We start from the raw sequence: 16,494 nt of genomic DNA on the forward strand, positions 1-16,494 counted from the left end.
GAGTTCTTAAAGAATTTGCTCCTCCTACAGTGTGTACCATTAAGGGTGCATATTTCTGCTGTACATTTTGTAGTTTAAGCGTGGTGTGTATGTGGTACTTCCAGATAAAGCCTCAAGTGGACACTAGATGAAGTGCAGTTTCCTCTCTGTCAGAGGAAGCCGCTTGATGTTTGCTACCAAAAATAAAAGCTTTTGTATACACCAAAGTGGAATAAGATGACTGAACATAAAGAGAAAGGAGAGTGGAAGTAAGACTTTTAAAGACATTTGTGGGCCTTTAATTTTGTAAACCTGATCTTTTCAAGGATCTGCAGGAACCCTGTTATGCTAGAAACAGTGTTGAGTTTTTAAAATTTTGATAAAACTGCATCAAACTAACATTTTAAAAAAAGGATAAAGAAACAAAGGTGAGTCAGACATAACTATAATTTTATTAACAGGTCATTACAGTGTTAATTTACAAATCAATATAAAATGCTTAAATTAAGTGCTTTGTCAGTCCAGTTAAATAAATACATAAATATATCAAAACCGGTACTAAAAACCGTTAAAAATGTAAGTTTGCATTTCTTTATACAGACTTAGTGTAACAATGCTCCCTGCAGGTATTAAAGGTGGACACGTTACCTATCCACCATGCATGAGTCCATTGTGGTTAATCAGAGAAATATACAACAAAACCCGTTTTAATAGTTCTTGACAAAACAGTCAGTCTCGCAGTCAACAGATGATTCTATGACCAATGTTAGATCTACTCAGTGGACTTTAAGTGCAGTACAAGCATAACACACATCAAGACAAACATACATGAGACAGAACCTAAAAAGGTGAACAAGTGTTAAAGATGGCACCAGTTTGAGCAGATCTGGACACAACAGCTGTTTGTGTTTGCGTCAAACAACAAATCAAAGGCTATTTAAACTTCAACAAACATCCTTTTTCAAATATGTACATTATGCTCTGTCCAAATGTGTCAGTGGCTTTGCTGTGATGATGATTTAGGCACAGTGTCAGGTCCATCAGAGGCACAGGGAGAAACATTAACCCTTTACTTGATAAAGGTTCCTGTTTGGCAGACTGATGTAGTAACATAATGATGAAACAGCTGCTAGAAATGTTGTGACTAGGGTGGCAACTAACAAGTGTTTTGATTATCAATTAATCCCCCAAGTATTTTTGATCAGAAGGTAAATAATAAGGTAGAGAAAATAATGTTTCCTAAAGCTCATCACCATATCCCAGAGGTTGAAATAATGGAAAAGAAAATGATCAGTAAGTCAAAATATCAATATCATCCACACACTGTTGCTCCTGAAAGTGTGATTTGGCACATTAACGACTCCTTCAGACTTTTTCATTTTAATGTACCCAAAGATCCCATCCAGATCAGTTGCTACTCTGTTGCAAAATAGTCAGAGGACTAATTTTCACTACCCCAACCAAACAATACAGCTGCCCTGCCTGCCTCCAGCTGTGTCCCAAACCAAATGGTGCTCTGTGAAACAAGTACCTGCAACAAACACTGAAGCACATAACGTTGACTTCTCACAGGTGGTTAAGTTGCTGTGACGATTGCAGGGACTGTGATGGTACTTGAAGGTGCCTGATTTTCATTCTCAATCTGATAGGTCACATCAGGGTTGGCTACTTCCGACCGCTCGGTCACTGTGATTGGCTCATCTTCATCCCCCCGAGGCTGAAGATGGTCGAAGGATTGTTCTGCTTCTTCTGACAGACGTGTTTCCTCTTTCTCTTCCTCCCTCTGACACCAGAAAGAATGACATCAGCTGATCACCAAATACAGATTCACAGTATGGATTCATAACTACAGAAACATGAGTGAGACATACCTCTTTCTTCATCCTGTAGTATTCATCAATAGCGTACTGATACTTGGCTGAAGTTATCCCAAACAAGGAGGCCATCCTCTCCCCTAGGTAGTCACAGGCTGCAAAAGAAAAGAGGGCTTACAGCAGTGGATAATGAAGGCAAGAGTTCTGTATTGATGATATCCATGTATTTTACTTCAATTCTTGTGATAGCAACAACCTCCAGTTCTGTACATGTTGCTCTTTAGCAAGCAACTAGCTTTTAAAGGCACAGCGATCATGAGAGAGGGAGAAAGCAGAGCTGGTTGGGTGCTTAATGCAACGAGTGTTGCTCATGAAAAGACAGCAGCAAAACCATGAAACATGATATTTTCAGATTTTTTTTCTAAAGGGTAAAAATTAAAGGGTTATCAGCACACAAGTTGTTTGTATCGCTACTGGGTGTGCTTGTGACAGCCCTATGTCACACCTGCAGCTTTTACAGCCTCACAGAAAAACCATCTCAGGAGACAGCAAACTCTCTTGATTTCTACTTATTTTGCTAGGCTCCGGCCCTTTGTGGCTGCCTGCGACAATAGCTCTCTCTTCCTAGTCCATTTGTTGTGATTTTTTCATCTTTTTTGTCATCTCTGCTTTTGTAGTGTGTAATTACTGTTTATGGTTCATCTGCTGGTCGACGACACCAAACTGGTTGTGTCTTCGGTGATATTTTTATTATTTTTGCTCCTGTGTTTTTCTGGAGATCCTATGTGTAACCATGGCCGCACTGTTTACATGTTAAATCAGCTGTTAGCAGCCTGTAGCATGTCAATGCTAACTGGTGTAAGGCCTGGTGTTTCCCCACAAGGTGAGGAGGAGGAGGTGAGGATGATGTGGTGGTTCTCAGGTGTGAGCTAAGAAGTGAAAACATGGACCTGTCCTTCTATCCATCATGCGATCGTAAGATCTATCTCCAGTAAGATGAACGAGCTAGCTGTGCTAACACAGCAACAGAGGGAATATCAGAAGGCAGAGAAGCACCATGCCATTCACAGACATGGCTAACGGAGCTAACACTGGACACCAACGCTACATTGGAAGAGCTTCACCTGCTGTGAGCAGACAGGATACAGGAAGAAGCTAAGTCCTGGACCCTGTGGAGGTGGAGGCTTACTGGCTTTCTTACTTCTGTTTGTATTGATTGCTGCTCTGAATCCTCCTGAATTTCCCCTTAGAGATAAATAAAGTATTTTCTATTCTATTCTATTCTATTCTAATCTATTTTATTCTATTCTACTGGTCCCTCGATGGTACTAAAATAATCAGGGAGAAGTGCCTTATAGGTTAAGTAAGCTATTCATGCCTGGGGCTGTAGCCAGGATAAGTAACGACCATGGTGCTGTTACACTTCACCATCAGGATGTCAGACACCAGACATCAGATCAGCAAAGTTTAGCGGCTTGTTTTTAATTTCTAGAATCACTGTTTCAATTAATTTTATTAATTAAGCAATGGAGATAAAGGTGTATGTAGGCCATATCTTACTTGAATGAATGGGGGAACAGGTAACTATTTGTGGTGGTAGCTCTGCTTATGTCAGCAACACTTATCAAACCTTCAAACTCTCTGTGTTTCTGTTAAACTATATTACATAAATTTAGCAGAGTATTGGCTGTTTCATGTTTTTTTTCCTGACCTTTTTACAAGTCTAAAAGCACTTCAGCGCAAATTATATTGTGATCAATATAATGTGATGCATGCATGGGATCTGAGAACTGATTTGGATTAATTTGATAAAAAAAAGTATTGAAGCAAAATAGACAGCTAGATCTCAACTAATGTGAGGACTGAGCTGTAAGTTGCTTTCAAAATGAGGCAACAAGTGCAGTAGCTTCAACTGTACAATGTCTGATTGTCCACAGAAGACACAAGAGTGCTTTTGTATGACCTCACACAGGGGAATATAAACCCTGTATGAAGGGACCAGACTACCTTAAGTTGCAGGTTGTATGTATGTGATGATTTGTCAAGATAGTTAGTGTTCTACTGTGGGAATATGAAATAAAATAATAATCCACAGCTTATTCCTCGTATATTTGAGGCTGTTTAGTTTGAATTAGAGAAATGAGTGGCCATTTTGGGTTGGCCTGAAGTTCTGCATTATGAACAAACTAAATATAGTCAATATGTGGCATAAAAATTCAACTATTGTCCCTTTAAATTAGACTTTAAGTGCCTTGAAATGCAGTCTCTGTCAGGTGACCTGCTGCAAAACCATTCTGGACATATGGTTCTCTATTCAATCTCTATGTAGAAGCTACAATATATTCAGCCTGTTTTTTTTTTTTTTTCTTTTTTTACATAGATTTTACTTTATAGCCTTGACAATGTCATTTTCACTATCAGTTTAGTTTTATTACTATAATCAATTACTGAGTTCCATCCTGTATTTTTTTTCCTGTTTTGCCTTAACTGCATGTTGGGTTGTTATGGATTTTGAATTATGGGCAATAAACACTCTGAACAAATCATTGAACCCTGTTGAATATTTTGAACCTGTCACAAAAAGAAGAGCTTTACTTAGCAGCTGAACTTTTGAAAGACAGCTGCCACTCTTTGATATAAGTATCAAAAATCATAGTGTTTTGTAAGTTTCTGTTTAAGCTTCCAGGGGGACTTATTATACATTCTACCATGCAATTACTGTACGTCTTAAAATGAAAGATTATTGGTTACTGTTTAAGCTTTTCCCACATTTCAACTGACAACCTTATGTTTACCTGGTACAGCAAAGGTTAAAATAGTAATCTACCTTAGTTAAAAAAAAACCCCACCCTAAAAAAATCTGAAAACTTCAGATGTGAACAAACCTGAGATGGTGGATGTGGCTGCTCTCCACATATGGAACCAGAAGTATGGACCCCAGGTCAGCTTTGACTGTAACATAAATAAATGCACAGTGAGGTTTTCATATTTGTAGGAGACGAATGTCCCCTTTGCCATTCTTTCATCTTGCCCTCATTTGGCTCTTTGTACCCACACACACATATTTCCCATCCCTCCTCCCTGCTCTCACCCTCACCGCATCAACCGGGGAGGACAGCAGGTCTTTCCTCTCCTGCTCCCGCTCCTCTCCCTCCTCTTCATCCGTGCTGTACTCCTCCATGGTCTCTCCGCTGGAGAAATGGATGATCCTGCGAGGAACCTTCTCCTTCTGCTGCTCTCCCCCTTTCTTGTTCAAGTCCCCCAGCTCCACACTCTCAAAGTCTTTACCAGGGCTCTGAGTGATTGAAGACATAACAAGCACAAAGGCTGTGTGTGTTAGAGGCTGCTAAGTCAAGTCCTAAATGAGACCATCATCTGTCTGCAGCTTCAAGGTAGGATGAGAAATAAATGACAATAAGAATTTGTGTAGTGTCATTTCATGACTGAGTGAACCGAAATGACACTAGTGACAAGTGTCTTTTTATGAGCCGTTAGCATCATGCTCAGTAATACTGTAAAAAAATTAGCATGTCATTAGAGTAACGGTTAAAAAAACACCACTGACCTGCTCCACATCCATGGTCTGTCCTATGGACACATTAACGTTAGTGAGATACAGAGATATATCGGCCATGTCGCCGTCCTCTTTGTATCTGGGGATGCTGCTGCGCCCACGACGCCTCTCCTCCGCACGACAACACCCGGAAGTGCCGTGCGTCTTTACGTAAAGTGACGCACGTAGATACCTCGGAAAAGAGCAAGCTGGCAGTTTTTGAAGCGGGGTTTGATTAACATTTTATTTCCACTCAAGGATCAAGGATTTAGGGGAAAAAAAAGGCAAATCAGAACAAAGCAAACCGGATTCTTCTCTTGTGTTTTATAGACCTTTTTATAGTTTACAATGAATTCCTTTTGCCAAATAAAGAATGCACAAAGAATTGTTTTTTGTTTTTACCTAACGCCAATATTTTTCGATTTAGATATCCAATTCATTTTCCTTTCTTTTTGCCTTTTTGTTTAATTGACACGCAATCTGTTTAATTTCCTTTTTTTTTTTTTGATGGAGAGGCGAAGGGGGGTTGCTGATGTGTCTAAGGGTGAACAGGTCAACCTTTTTTAGGAAAACTTCCTTCAAAAATGAAACTGCTTGAACTGCTACTCTTGAAGTTCACTTATTTATTGTTATATTATATTATATTATATTATATTATATTATAATATAACTTGGTAAGGGCCTGCAAGCCTCCCATTGGAGACCTCTTGTCTATCATCCACTAGTTTTTCTTGACTTGCAAGGAATAAACATCAAATAAAAGTCATCACTTGAGGAAAAATGTTTGCTGTACCGCCTTAACATAAAAGGTACTGTGAGGACCACCTGGAAAAGCTAGAAATTTTCAGAATAAAGCCACCTTTCCCCATTAGCACTTTCACCAACTATCTTGAGGACGTCACCCTGAAACAAAGTGAGATCCTGCTTCTCACTGCTAAACTTTGCCAGCTGTTGTAATGTCATCATAGGAACTTTGGTTTAAATGCCTTAATTTTTTTGGTTGTGTTGTCTGCAGATATTTAGAGTTTGCATTTAAAAAGAACACATTTTAGGGTTTTACTCCCTTAACTTATAGCTGAAATATTACTGGCCAATAATATTAATAAATAAATATTTTTTAATGATTTGGTAGTATAATAAATATATTTCAAGTTTTTTCACTTTTCCATTATTCTCAAATATTGTTTATTAAACCTATGGAAAATAAAAAAGGACAGTGTTTCTATTTTTTTCTGCTTTATACCCCTGAAAGCTCCAAATTCGTGTTAATTCAAATTTCAAAGTTCCATTTAAAACCATGAACTGTTCTGTCCTGCTCTGCCCTCAGCTGGTAGATGACTGCTATAACATCACAATATTAGTTTAGTCACTGTGTGAAGGACGAACATTTTCAGTTTTGTTGACAATAAGGACAAAAGGGAAAGAGTTGTCCCTCCACTTAAGCAAAAAAAAACAACTATGGATGTAAAATTATTTAACACCATCACTTCATCACCATCAGTGTAAAAGTTATACTGCAATAATCTAAAAATAAATAATAAATAATCTGTGTTACATGCCTTCTTGAATAATTATATTTGGGCTCAACTTTAGAGAACCTTTAAAAGGATTATAATCTGTGCTGTCTACTGACAGGAAAATAAGAAATAAGGAAGTTGTTGACCAACACCAGATCTAAAAAGTGTGTTTGTATGCAGAGAATCATCAATTCTCAAAGACCTGCGTGCGTAAACAGTTAAACACGAAAGAGCAGCTCACATTAGGTTTAGCTGGGTAAAATATGAATGATAACTTAGATAGTTTGGAGCAGTTTTTAAGTATTTTAGAGGTGTAATTTATCAATCTAAGGGGAAAGCTCTGTGGTTGGATTGGTTCCAATGTCGGTCCAAGGTCCTCAAGCTTTGGCAAGACACTTTACCCTGAACTGTCTGTGGGGCTGTGCCATCGGTGTGTGACTGAGATGAACCATAACTGATGGGCTTTACATGGCAGCCTCTCTTATCAGAGTATGAATGTGGTGTGAATGAGTGAACGCTACATGCTAAATGGTCAGAAGACTTCATAACACAGTCTGTTTACCATTTACCATTATCATTGGGAAAACGTTTCAGATCTTGAAAGGTGTGGAAAAAGATACACATCTCCTTGTCACTCACTCATCAATTAATCTCGATCAATGGAATCATGAAAAAGGTCTGAACTTTCAAATATCTTTCTCACCTCTTTTCAAGAAAATTAATTCTACACCTGTTTTAAAATTTTTTTTTAGAAAATACATTTTTATACTCTTCATTTTTTTTCATTCTTTTAATATTCAAAAATAAAATTGTATCATGATTTATGTTTTTTCATGTTAGATGGACATCTGCCTCGACTGTTTCGGGGCTGGAGAGAGTGGTCGTCTGGTCGTCCAGCTTCACGACCTGCGGAGAAACAAACACGAGAGTGAGTAGCAGCCTGTTCTGGACATCAAGTTCAAAACAGACCAGTACTTTCATCTTTGTGTTGCTCCTGGTGTCCTCTCATTCTCATTTCCTGTTCCCTGGTCCAAAGTGTCTCTCCAGATGTTCTTGTTTTACATCTTTCTAGTCCCGTCTACTCCTGAGAACACAGACAAAACAGGGACAGTTGATATTTGGTTGTTCAGATTGATGCTGCTCCTCATCTTCTGGAGCTCAGTGCAGGATGTGAAGAGCATTCTGTGTCTACTTACGCGTCTCTTGTAGACCAGGATGTAAGCCGACTCCTGCCTTCTGCCGCACACAGACCTCCCCGTTGTTTCAGTGACTTTTGTGTCGTCAAAGGTGAGCCAGTTGTCGGTCGGCTTATCTGGATCATCATCTGGACTAATGCTGTCACAGATGTAGTGTCCTAACATGAGAAGGATCATTGTTACGGTCAGAGACTCAATGTTTAAGCTTTTATTGAAAAATACATAGCAGTCTGAATCTGGACCTTTAAAACCCTTTTATTGATTCTTAAAAAAGAACAATTTGAAATAAAGAAAGATAAAATGACTTACCTGCTCCTAGCCATCCATAGTGGCTGATCATGCTCACAAGGCTGTAACAGCTGGCCTCCTGTAAACATACACATGATGAGTCAGCTTCATTCATACAGAGTCCTCATGTTTCACATATTAAGCTTTCATCTGAATATTTTACAGATTGGACTGTGTTTTACGTACTTCCTTTGAGGGCAGCACCAGATCCCTGAGCAGCTCCACTGGATTTCGTACCTTCCTCAGCTTATTATTGGCACAACAGGAGAAGCGCTTTAAGTGCAGGATGAGCACTCTGGTGAGGCACAAAGATGAAGAGGGAGACAAGTAGGTTGTTAGCAAATTTGTCACAGAATTATTAACATTCAGTTGGAAAACTTTAGTGTGTAAGGATCTCTTCATAGAGTCTGTGTCAGAGCTGTCAACAAATGTCTTACTTTGGCAGGGTCTTAAACTCTGTCCTCACTTGGGATACGTTTCCTCCACACTCACATTTGAACTCCAACTCTGTTTCCTGAAAATCAGACAAAGGAACTTGTGTTTTATCAAATGTATCACAAAGAGTATTCACAACCTGACACAAAAAAGCCTGTGTCTGTGTGTGTGTGTTCTGATAGTGATGACGGGACTGAGCAGGTGGGTCTTACCCTCTGATAGCTCTCAATGATCTGTTCCACTGATCCTTCAGGAAGCAGGTCTACAGACAGGTTGGTGAACTCTTCTGTTCTTCTGGACTGGACTCCACAGCTGCACAATGAAAGATTCACGTTTAGTTTGTCTGCTTTTAATTATTCAAACAGTATTTATCCTCATTGTTGTTGTAAAATCATGTAATAAGATCACTGTTTTATTCTCTGTTTCAAATGAGGAAAAAAGAAATCTTCATTCCATCAACTTAGAAATATCAATTTGCTGATCTTTTTTCCCCCTATTTTTAAAATTTTTTTTAAAGATTTTTTTGGTGGTGAATTTAGGTGGTTTGGATCTGGGAAAACATTTGAATTAATCATTAATCTCACCCTAACTTTATAAACAGACTTTTAAAACAGCTTTGAATGCAGCGACCAAACTAATAGACTATGAATTTAAAAATGATAAATCAATCATTGCTGAAAAATTAAATCATGTTTAGCACACTTCACTGGCCCTCATTTATCAATCTTGCGTGGGAATTTGCGCAGATCTGGGTGTAAAAATCAGTTAACGGCAACGTTCACGCGTGATTTATGAAACGTGCGTACCAGGGCCATTCACGGCGTACGCCTGATCAGGTGTTGATAAATGTGGCCGTAATTTACATAACACGCCCCTAAATATTCAAGGTTCAGCTGGCCGAACCCACGGAATTTACGACATGGAGGGATACATTACGGGAAAAAGGAAACTTCTACACACTGGTAATCGACAACGCCATAGCAACAGAGTAAGAGAGGAAATAACGCCGCGTTATTTGGCAGCCGTAAAAGTAGAGCAAATCAGAAAAAACTCACCTGCAACGAAATCACTGCAGTGATTCAGCAGCGTGGATGTTACAAACTAAAATACAACAGAGTTTTAAACATTTTAATTTACACATCCTTCGTTTATACCTTGATTAATTAATCCGTGTTGTCTGATGGTTAAAAGCCACAATATTATCAATTGTTTCCGTTCAGGTTCAGAAACGCGGAAAGTTGGCTTTAAAAAAAAGTGTTTGAGCCTTGAAAGAAGCTGCAGACTCCAGCCTGGACCTGTCACAGACTGAGAAGAGAGTGGAGCTGAAGTGTGTCGATCGTGCGCAATTACGCACGGGTAGACCAGAGTTTTAGGATTATTGTACCCTGGGACGAGCACATAGGTTGTGATCTCGTGTAAATGAACGTCCTTAGTTATGAAACAGTCACTTTTTCGCGCACAGTTCACGTTTATATATGATAATACTTTAAGGATCAATATCATCTAATCATCTTCACAGTAAATCCTGTAATCAATACAGCGTCCTTTAAAAAATCCGTTCTGAAAGTTTTATACAGTGTCGTCTTCTCTGCGGAGACTTAGTCATAAACATGGGAGTGCATAAAAAACTGATAACAGCCTCTCTGTTTTAATTTTTTTTTTTTAAGGTAAACTGATCGAGGAAACGTATTATTTTTTGTTTAATGTAGAAATCAGCTGACAGCTCTTGCTGCTCTTTCATAGCGAAGTATTTTGTAGAATGGCGGAATAACAGTGAACAGTTAAAAGCATTCTTGGTGTCATATCTAATTCAAGGATCCAAATATTAATCTAAGAACATCAGTTTTTATTTCTGAAAATGTTTTGTGCTCATATGATCTTATAACTCTCCTCCACAGAGGGATTTCCCTCGCTGCACTCCGCTCTCCACTGACATGAAACTTGCGTACACGAACTCAGACCTGGCGTGAGATTTGAGCGTACCCGACGCACACGCTCAGATTGATAAATGCCGATCTGTGCGTGGAAAGGAGCGTACACCCATTTTTCAGGAGTACGCACGTTTGATAAATGAGGGCCAATGTGATGGGAACTCTGTGGTTTTACCTTCTGCAGGTCCTGATGGTCTCCATCTTGAACAGAAGGTGCTTCTTTACAGGGCATCTGTACTTTCTGCCCAATCCAGCTGCTTGGTTGTGCAGCAGAGGGGCCAGACTCCTGATCTGATCCAGCACAGAGGTCAGAAACTCATGAGCGTCCTAAACACACAAACACACATATTAGAGTTAACACTCAGTGTGGAAGGTACCAAAAGGATGTCAAGCAATAAAACATGACACCAGCCAACTTACTTTTTGTCCGCTGTTGCTGAACTCTGACCCCTGTACCGAGACCACCTTCTTGAAAGAGCGCAGAAGGCCTATCTTCCTTTGAGTGTCTGTGGAGGTGTGAGCATCTCTGATTGCCATGAACAATCTGCAGAGAGACAAAAAAGACTTTAATTTTCCTTTGTAGCTTAGTGAAGACTCATGAGGAGGACATAATTGTGCTAATGTTTTGTGTGAAGATGGGTTTGATAACTTACCTGATCAGCTGTGCTTGAGGGACCGGACTCCAGACCTCCTCCTGGCAGCTGACGTCTCTCACAAAGTCCTCGAGTGTTAAAAGACTCTGCAGGCTGGAGTTCATGTAACAAGTCAGCCCGATGTTTGGGAACCTGATATAGAAACAACAAATCAGAAGAAACATCAGCATCATAAGAGCAATCACAAACAAGAGCTTCTTTAAGGGACTTTGGTGTTCACATAGACTGTATATAGAGTGGACAGCGTGGCTCCGCCATTTATCATTGTACGGTTTTGAAGCCAAAATACCCCCGACACAGGCGCCGCCATTGGCAGCAATTGCAGTCAGAGTCTGAGCAGTAGAGACTGTGAGGGATTCTGGGAGAATCTGAGTGGAGCTGGGTGACCAAAATAACAATTATTTTTTCCCGACATATTTTACAATCCCCCCCAAAAATACATGAGAAAGGCAGCTGTCAATCATCATTAAACATAAGGTAAAGTCTCGTTTTTAACCTCATATAACTAATGAAAACGAAACTTTTCAGAAAAAGAGGACTTGAATACAAGACAAATGATATCTTCAAATCACCACAACAATCGGGCGTGAGAAACATTTCTACAAGGAGTATTAATTCTTTTAAAGTTTGATCACAGCTCATCTGGAATGACTGGAAAGACAGATTTTTTAACCTATACTGCAGCCAGCCACCAGGGGGAGCAGTTTTTGTGGTGACCTCACCTCAGTTTTTTTTTTTACAGTCTATGGGTGTTCATCTCACAAATGGGAAATAATCCTTTAATCTGCCTCCAAACTGGGAAAAGATACAGTGGCAGCAGACACCAATAGTGCAAAAAAACCTCCAACAAGAACATGTAAAGATGGAATAGTAAAACTAGTGTAACTAGAATTTTTTTTTACGGAACAATTTAACTGAAAGAAAAAAGTACAATGAAAATATAAGAATGAAATGTGCGCAGACTGAATACAGAACAATAACATGGTGGAAAGACACTGCACATGTTAAAATTGCACCAATAACATAAAAAAGTTCTAGTTAAACATTTAAAGACTGAGGGTTTTGTGCAGATGTACTTACCCATACTTTGTGCATTCAGTGGGGTGGCTCTCTTGAACACTTTGACTGAACTGAGCAGTTTTATGTCTCCTACAGTGAAAGAAAACAGAAACATGGTCAATACTCATGAAGACAGAAGGCTGAGAGCTCCAAGTACGCTGCATGTGTTGATAATGTTTTAAAACATGGAGGTAGTTTGTCACGTACCTCCTCAGTTCTTCCTGGATGAATGCCTGGATGATGAACTGCTGAATGAGAAGGTTATCATCAGGTACACCAGGCAACACGAACACGTCTGCTGGGTCCGAGCGCTTCTTGGCGTGTTCGCTGGTTTCCTCTCTGGCTGTTTCCAAAGGCAGAACCTTGTTCTGGTGAAACTCCTTCTGTTCGGTCTTCTCAGGAGCTTTGGAAACTTTGCTGGAAAAGGACACAAAGTAGGTTTAAATATTTTTGTAGGATATCATTGGTTCACAAAACAGGTGATAAAACAGAGCCATCAATGACATTAATGGGAGAAATGAAAAAAAAACATCTGTCTATTCTACTTTAAACTTTGCAAAAAACATCAGATGTGATTGAGTGAAGTAAACAGAGACCTGAAGAATGACATCTTGTCTCTGACAGATATTAAAAACAGTATGGAAAACAGTATTCTTACCTGCTCTGAGGTTTCTTCAGTTCCTCAATGGTGCTGGGAGCCAAAGAAATGACGTCTTTACTCTGTTGGGAAAAGAATAAGTCACAGTTCAGTGATGTGATAGATAATAATAATAAACTGTTAAAGTTTTTTTTAGTCCTCCACACAAGCAGCTATCTTATATTATTGCTGTAAATACATCATAGCAGTTATAAATGTTTATTCTTGCTCTTTCTGACAAACATACCGAGCAGCAGCTGCACAGCCATCTACCAATCTTGCTTTTTGATTTCTCTTTGGGTTTTTCTGACGTGGAGTCAGGCTTCTTCCTCTGTGGCGTGATAGAGAAAACAATGTTTAGAGTAAATTTGTTTGGTTTCAGCTTTAATTTCTGATATACAAAAATATGATAATTAAACCACAAACACATGGATTTACAGCTCAGATGCATTCAGCCAAACATACCTGAAAGCATCCAAAGAGTCTCTTCAGAAGTGGTTTTTTACCACGTTCACCAGCCTCAGGTGGCTGGACTGGTGGTTCTTGTTGGACTTTCTGTTTCAAATGTGGAAAAATGTGTTAAATTAAACCAAAAACAAGTCAAACGGCAACTTAAAAGTCTTATAAAGTACCAAAATATGATATGAGTGATGATCTCAAGAGGCAAAGCTCTTCTCATCTTACTATGTCTCAAGACTAAAAAACAGAACAGACAGGAAACAGGTGAAGTTCAGATTAAGATCTTACCGTCTTTCTAAAAAAATTAAGCCTGAACATTGTGATAGATTTCCTCCTCTCCTCTCTCTGAAATCTTCAACAATGCAGTTTGATCTCTAGTGATCAGGCTCCCTGGCTTTAGGATGGAACCCTCACACAGTGAAAACATTCTGAGCACTGTGATGTCATAAAACTGTTTAGAATTCACATGTACATTCTAAATTTGTTCAAAAACAAACACCATGCTACCAATATTGTTATTATACCCTGAAACTAGCTAGCTAATCAATTATTTTACTGAACCCTGTAAATCCTGACTGATAAAAAAACAGCCACTAAACCTTTGTTTTTTGGAATTGGGATGTTTATATCCCTTTTACCAAAATCCACAAAAAATATTGCTTAATTTTGGTTCTGACAAATATCTGTACAGAATCTTAAGAATAACAGCAATCAAACAGATAGCGAAAAACTGGTTAAAACCAAACCCACCACAAATAAGCAAATGGATTGAATCAATAAAAGAAATATATAACATGGAAAGAGTTACACATAGTATAAGAAATCTCTGTGATTTTTTCGAGTTGTGATGGAAGAAGATAAATGAACTAATGCAATTATAATAATACTTGAAAAACATGGTTTGAAATAGAGGGAAAAAAATATCTAGAAATATTAAAAAGGAGATGCATATTGCCAGTACTGCTCTGTTTGTTTTATGTTCTGTTACTTTTTGTTTCAGATTTTTTATTTATTCTTTTTTTATTTTTTATCTTTATTTAGTTTTTTTTTTGTTTGTTTTTGTTTTTTTTTCTCTTTGTCCAGTGTGTTGTGAACAATGTATTGCTGGACAGGTTCCGGAGTTGGTCCGTACGGGGCACTGCTGTGGACACTGCTGAGTGGCCCGTACGGAGAGAAGAAGTCACAGCCAGCTCAGCATTTTCCTTCATCAGTCTGCAGAGGAAAGGGGGGGGTTAGGGTTAGGGTTAGAAGGTGTCTGTTCTTGTTTCACTGCTGACTCCTCTTCACTTCAGGAGTGTGCGTCCATAGAGATGTAAGTTTGAGAACATTTATGATTGGATATTTTATGGTTCCTTTGCAATGAGTGTTGATGGCAATAATTGTGCGGCCTTGTGAGCATCGCTGAATGTCATGTTTTCTGTTGTGCAGGACATTTTGATTTGTATATTTCTTCTTTTTTTAATATATTTATTTTATTAGGGTTATCAACATAGCACATTTCCATTACAATGTACACAATACACCCCCCCCCCCCCCCCCCCCCCCGAACAACCAACATGTTAACCCCACTCCCACCAAGATGTCAAAATAACAAAAATAATACAATATAATAAGAATAAAATAAAAACATTGCAAATACTAAGTAAAAAAACAATGAAAATAACTGATAATTCTCATAATAAATCACACTTGAAAAATAATAATAATAATAATAGTAATAATAATAATAGTAATGAATAATAAATAAATAAATATATAAAAATGAAAACTAAAAAATGTACAAGACAGCGGTGCACAGAAATAAGATTTGCTCACTGTGATCGTTAAATAGTACGTTAGTCATCCAAAGACCTAAGAGAGTCAACAAAGGACAAAAAAGGACCCCATATCTTATTAAAATTGTCAGAGCAACCTCTAATACTGTATTTAATTTTTTCCAAGTAAAGAAAAGACATGAGGTCCCTCAGCCAAGAATAAGGAGATGGTGGTTTTTGGTCCTTCCAATGAAGTAAAATTCGCCTACGGGCCACAAGAGAAGCAAAAGCTATAATAGTCCCCTCTCTGGTGGAGATACTACCAAAATTGTCAGGAACACCAAAAATAGAGATTAAAGGGCTGGGATCCACCAGTCGATCAAGGACCTTTGATAAAACTTCATAGAAGGTGGACCAGAATAAATTTAGCTTAGGACAGAAGAAAAACATGTGGGAGTGATTGGCAGGAGAAATAGAGCATCTATCACATGTAACACTAGTGTTGAATAATTTGCTTCATTTGACTTTGGAAAGATGCGTCCTGTGTAAAACCTTGAACTGTATAAGTGTCAGACTAGCACAAGGGGTAGTAGTGTTGACCCTTTCCAGGGCTTTCAGCCACCACTCGCTGGAAAAGGTAATACCAAGCTTTTCTTCCCAGGTATTCCTGACCATTAAAGACAGTGAGGCTGAAGACATTAATTTCATCACAGTTGAAATAAACCTCTGACCTGAGGGGTAGGACAGAATTGAGTCAATGAGTGTGTCAGGTGGCAGATTGGGAAAATGAGGAAAATTATGTGGAACAAAATTGCGGACTTGAAAATATCTAAATAAGTGGGAATTAGGAAGGTTATATTTAGCTCTCAGACCATCAAAGGGAGCAAAAATATTACCGACATATAACTGTTTAAGATGAACCAGGCCTTTGTTTTTCCAGAAAGAAAAAGTTGAATCAGTTGTTGAAGGAAAGAATAAATTATTATCACAAATGGGCATTAATAGAGAGATAGTAGAAATTTTGAATTGTCTTCTGAACTGTTTCCAGATCTTTAGTGTGGACAAAATAATGGGATTGGACGTGAACTGAGGGGGATTAAAATGTAAAGGGGCACAGATCGAAGCTGATAATGACACTGACTGGCAAGAGCGAGCTTCCATCTGGCACCAAACAGTGTTAGGGGAATTATACCAGGTATATATTTTTTGGATATTGGCA

At 38.6% G+C, this 16,494-nt stretch overlaps 2 protein-coding genes and 1 long non-coding RNA gene across 4 annotated transcripts; all 3 read right to left on the reverse strand.

The window, feature by feature from the left end:
* Positions 1-444: 444 nt before the first annotated feature.
* LOC141801537 (protein FAM177A1-like) lies at positions 445-5,518 on the reverse strand. Of its 2 annotated transcripts, none has more exons than XM_074684586.1 (5): positions 5,359-5,518; positions 4,891-5,088; positions 4,679-4,745; positions 1,851-1,948; positions 445-1,762 (listed from the first exon to the last, which is right to left on the reverse strand). In XM_074684586.1, the coding sequence occupies exons 1-5, from the start codon at positions 5,425-5,427 to the stop codon at positions 1,556-1,558; spliced, it is 639 nt and encodes a 212-aa protein (XP_074540687.1). In that variant the 5' UTR covers positions 5,428-5,518; the 3' UTR covers positions 445-1,555. The 2 variants fall into 2 exon arrangements, with proteins under 2 accessions (XP_074540687.1, XP_074540688.1); XM_074684587.1 differs by having other exon boundaries at positions 4,885-5,088; positions 5,359-5,442.
* Positions 5,519-7,694: 2,176 nt separating this feature from the next.
* LOC141802299 (ubiquitin carboxyl-terminal hydrolase 37-like) lies at positions 7,695-11,470 on the reverse strand. The gene is made up of 9 exons (XM_074685836.1): positions 11,367-11,470; positions 11,134-11,257; positions 10,889-11,040; positions 8,995-9,094; positions 8,785-8,861; positions 8,534-8,642; positions 8,369-8,426; positions 8,060-8,217; positions 7,695-7,769 (listed from the first exon to the last, which is right to left on the reverse strand). The coding sequence occupies exons 1-9, from the start codon at positions 11,468-11,470 to the stop codon at positions 7,695-7,697; spliced, it is 957 nt and encodes a 318-aa protein (XP_074541937.1).
* Positions 11,471-12,454: 984 nt separating this feature from the next.
* Positions 12,455-13,146, reverse strand: LOC141801566 (uncharacterized). Its single transcript, XR_012599408.1, has 3 exons — positions 13,084-13,146; positions 12,633-12,842; positions 12,455-12,515 (listed from the first exon to the last, which is right to left on the reverse strand). It is a non-coding gene; the product is annotated as an uncharacterized LOC141801566 (long non-coding RNA).
* Between the last annotated feature and the right edge of the window lie 3,348 nt (positions 13,147-16,494).

This window comes from Halichoeres trimaculatus, unplaced genomic scaffold (genome assembly GCF_033239565.1).
Source record: "Halichoeres trimaculatus isolate MK-OKI-2021-1 unplaced genomic scaffold, fHalTri1.1 fHalTri1_scaffold_13, whole genome shotgun sequence".
NCBI classification, from domain to species: Eukaryota; Metazoa; Chordata; class Actinopteri; order Labriformes; family Labridae; genus Halichoeres; species Halichoeres trimaculatus.

Coding starts and splice junctions, on each gene's coding strand:
- LOC141801537 (XM_074684587.1), bottom strand. CDS start 5,427: ATGGCCGATATATCTCTGTATCTCACTAACGTTAATGTGTCCATAGGA. Junction 4,746..4,884: donor CCCCGGTTGATGCGGTGAGG/GTGAGAGCAGGG, acceptor TTTATGTTACAG/TCAAAGCTGACCTGGGGTCC. Junction 1,763..1,850: donor ACTACAGGATGAAGAAAGAG/GTATGTCTCACT, acceptor TTCTGGTGTCAG/AGGGAGGAAGAGAAAGAGGA.
- LOC141802299 (XM_074685836.1), bottom strand. CDS start 11,470: ATGAACTCCAGCCTGCAGAGTCTTTTAACACTCGAGGACTTTGTGAGA. Junction 11,258..11,366: donor CCTCAAGCACAGCTGATCAG/GTAAGTTATCAA, acceptor GTCTCTCTGCAG/ATTGTTCATGGCAATCAGAG. Junction 8,218..8,368: donor CTATGGATGGCTAGGAGCAG/GTAAGTCATTTT, acceptor TTCTCATGTTAG/GACACTACATCTGTGACAGC.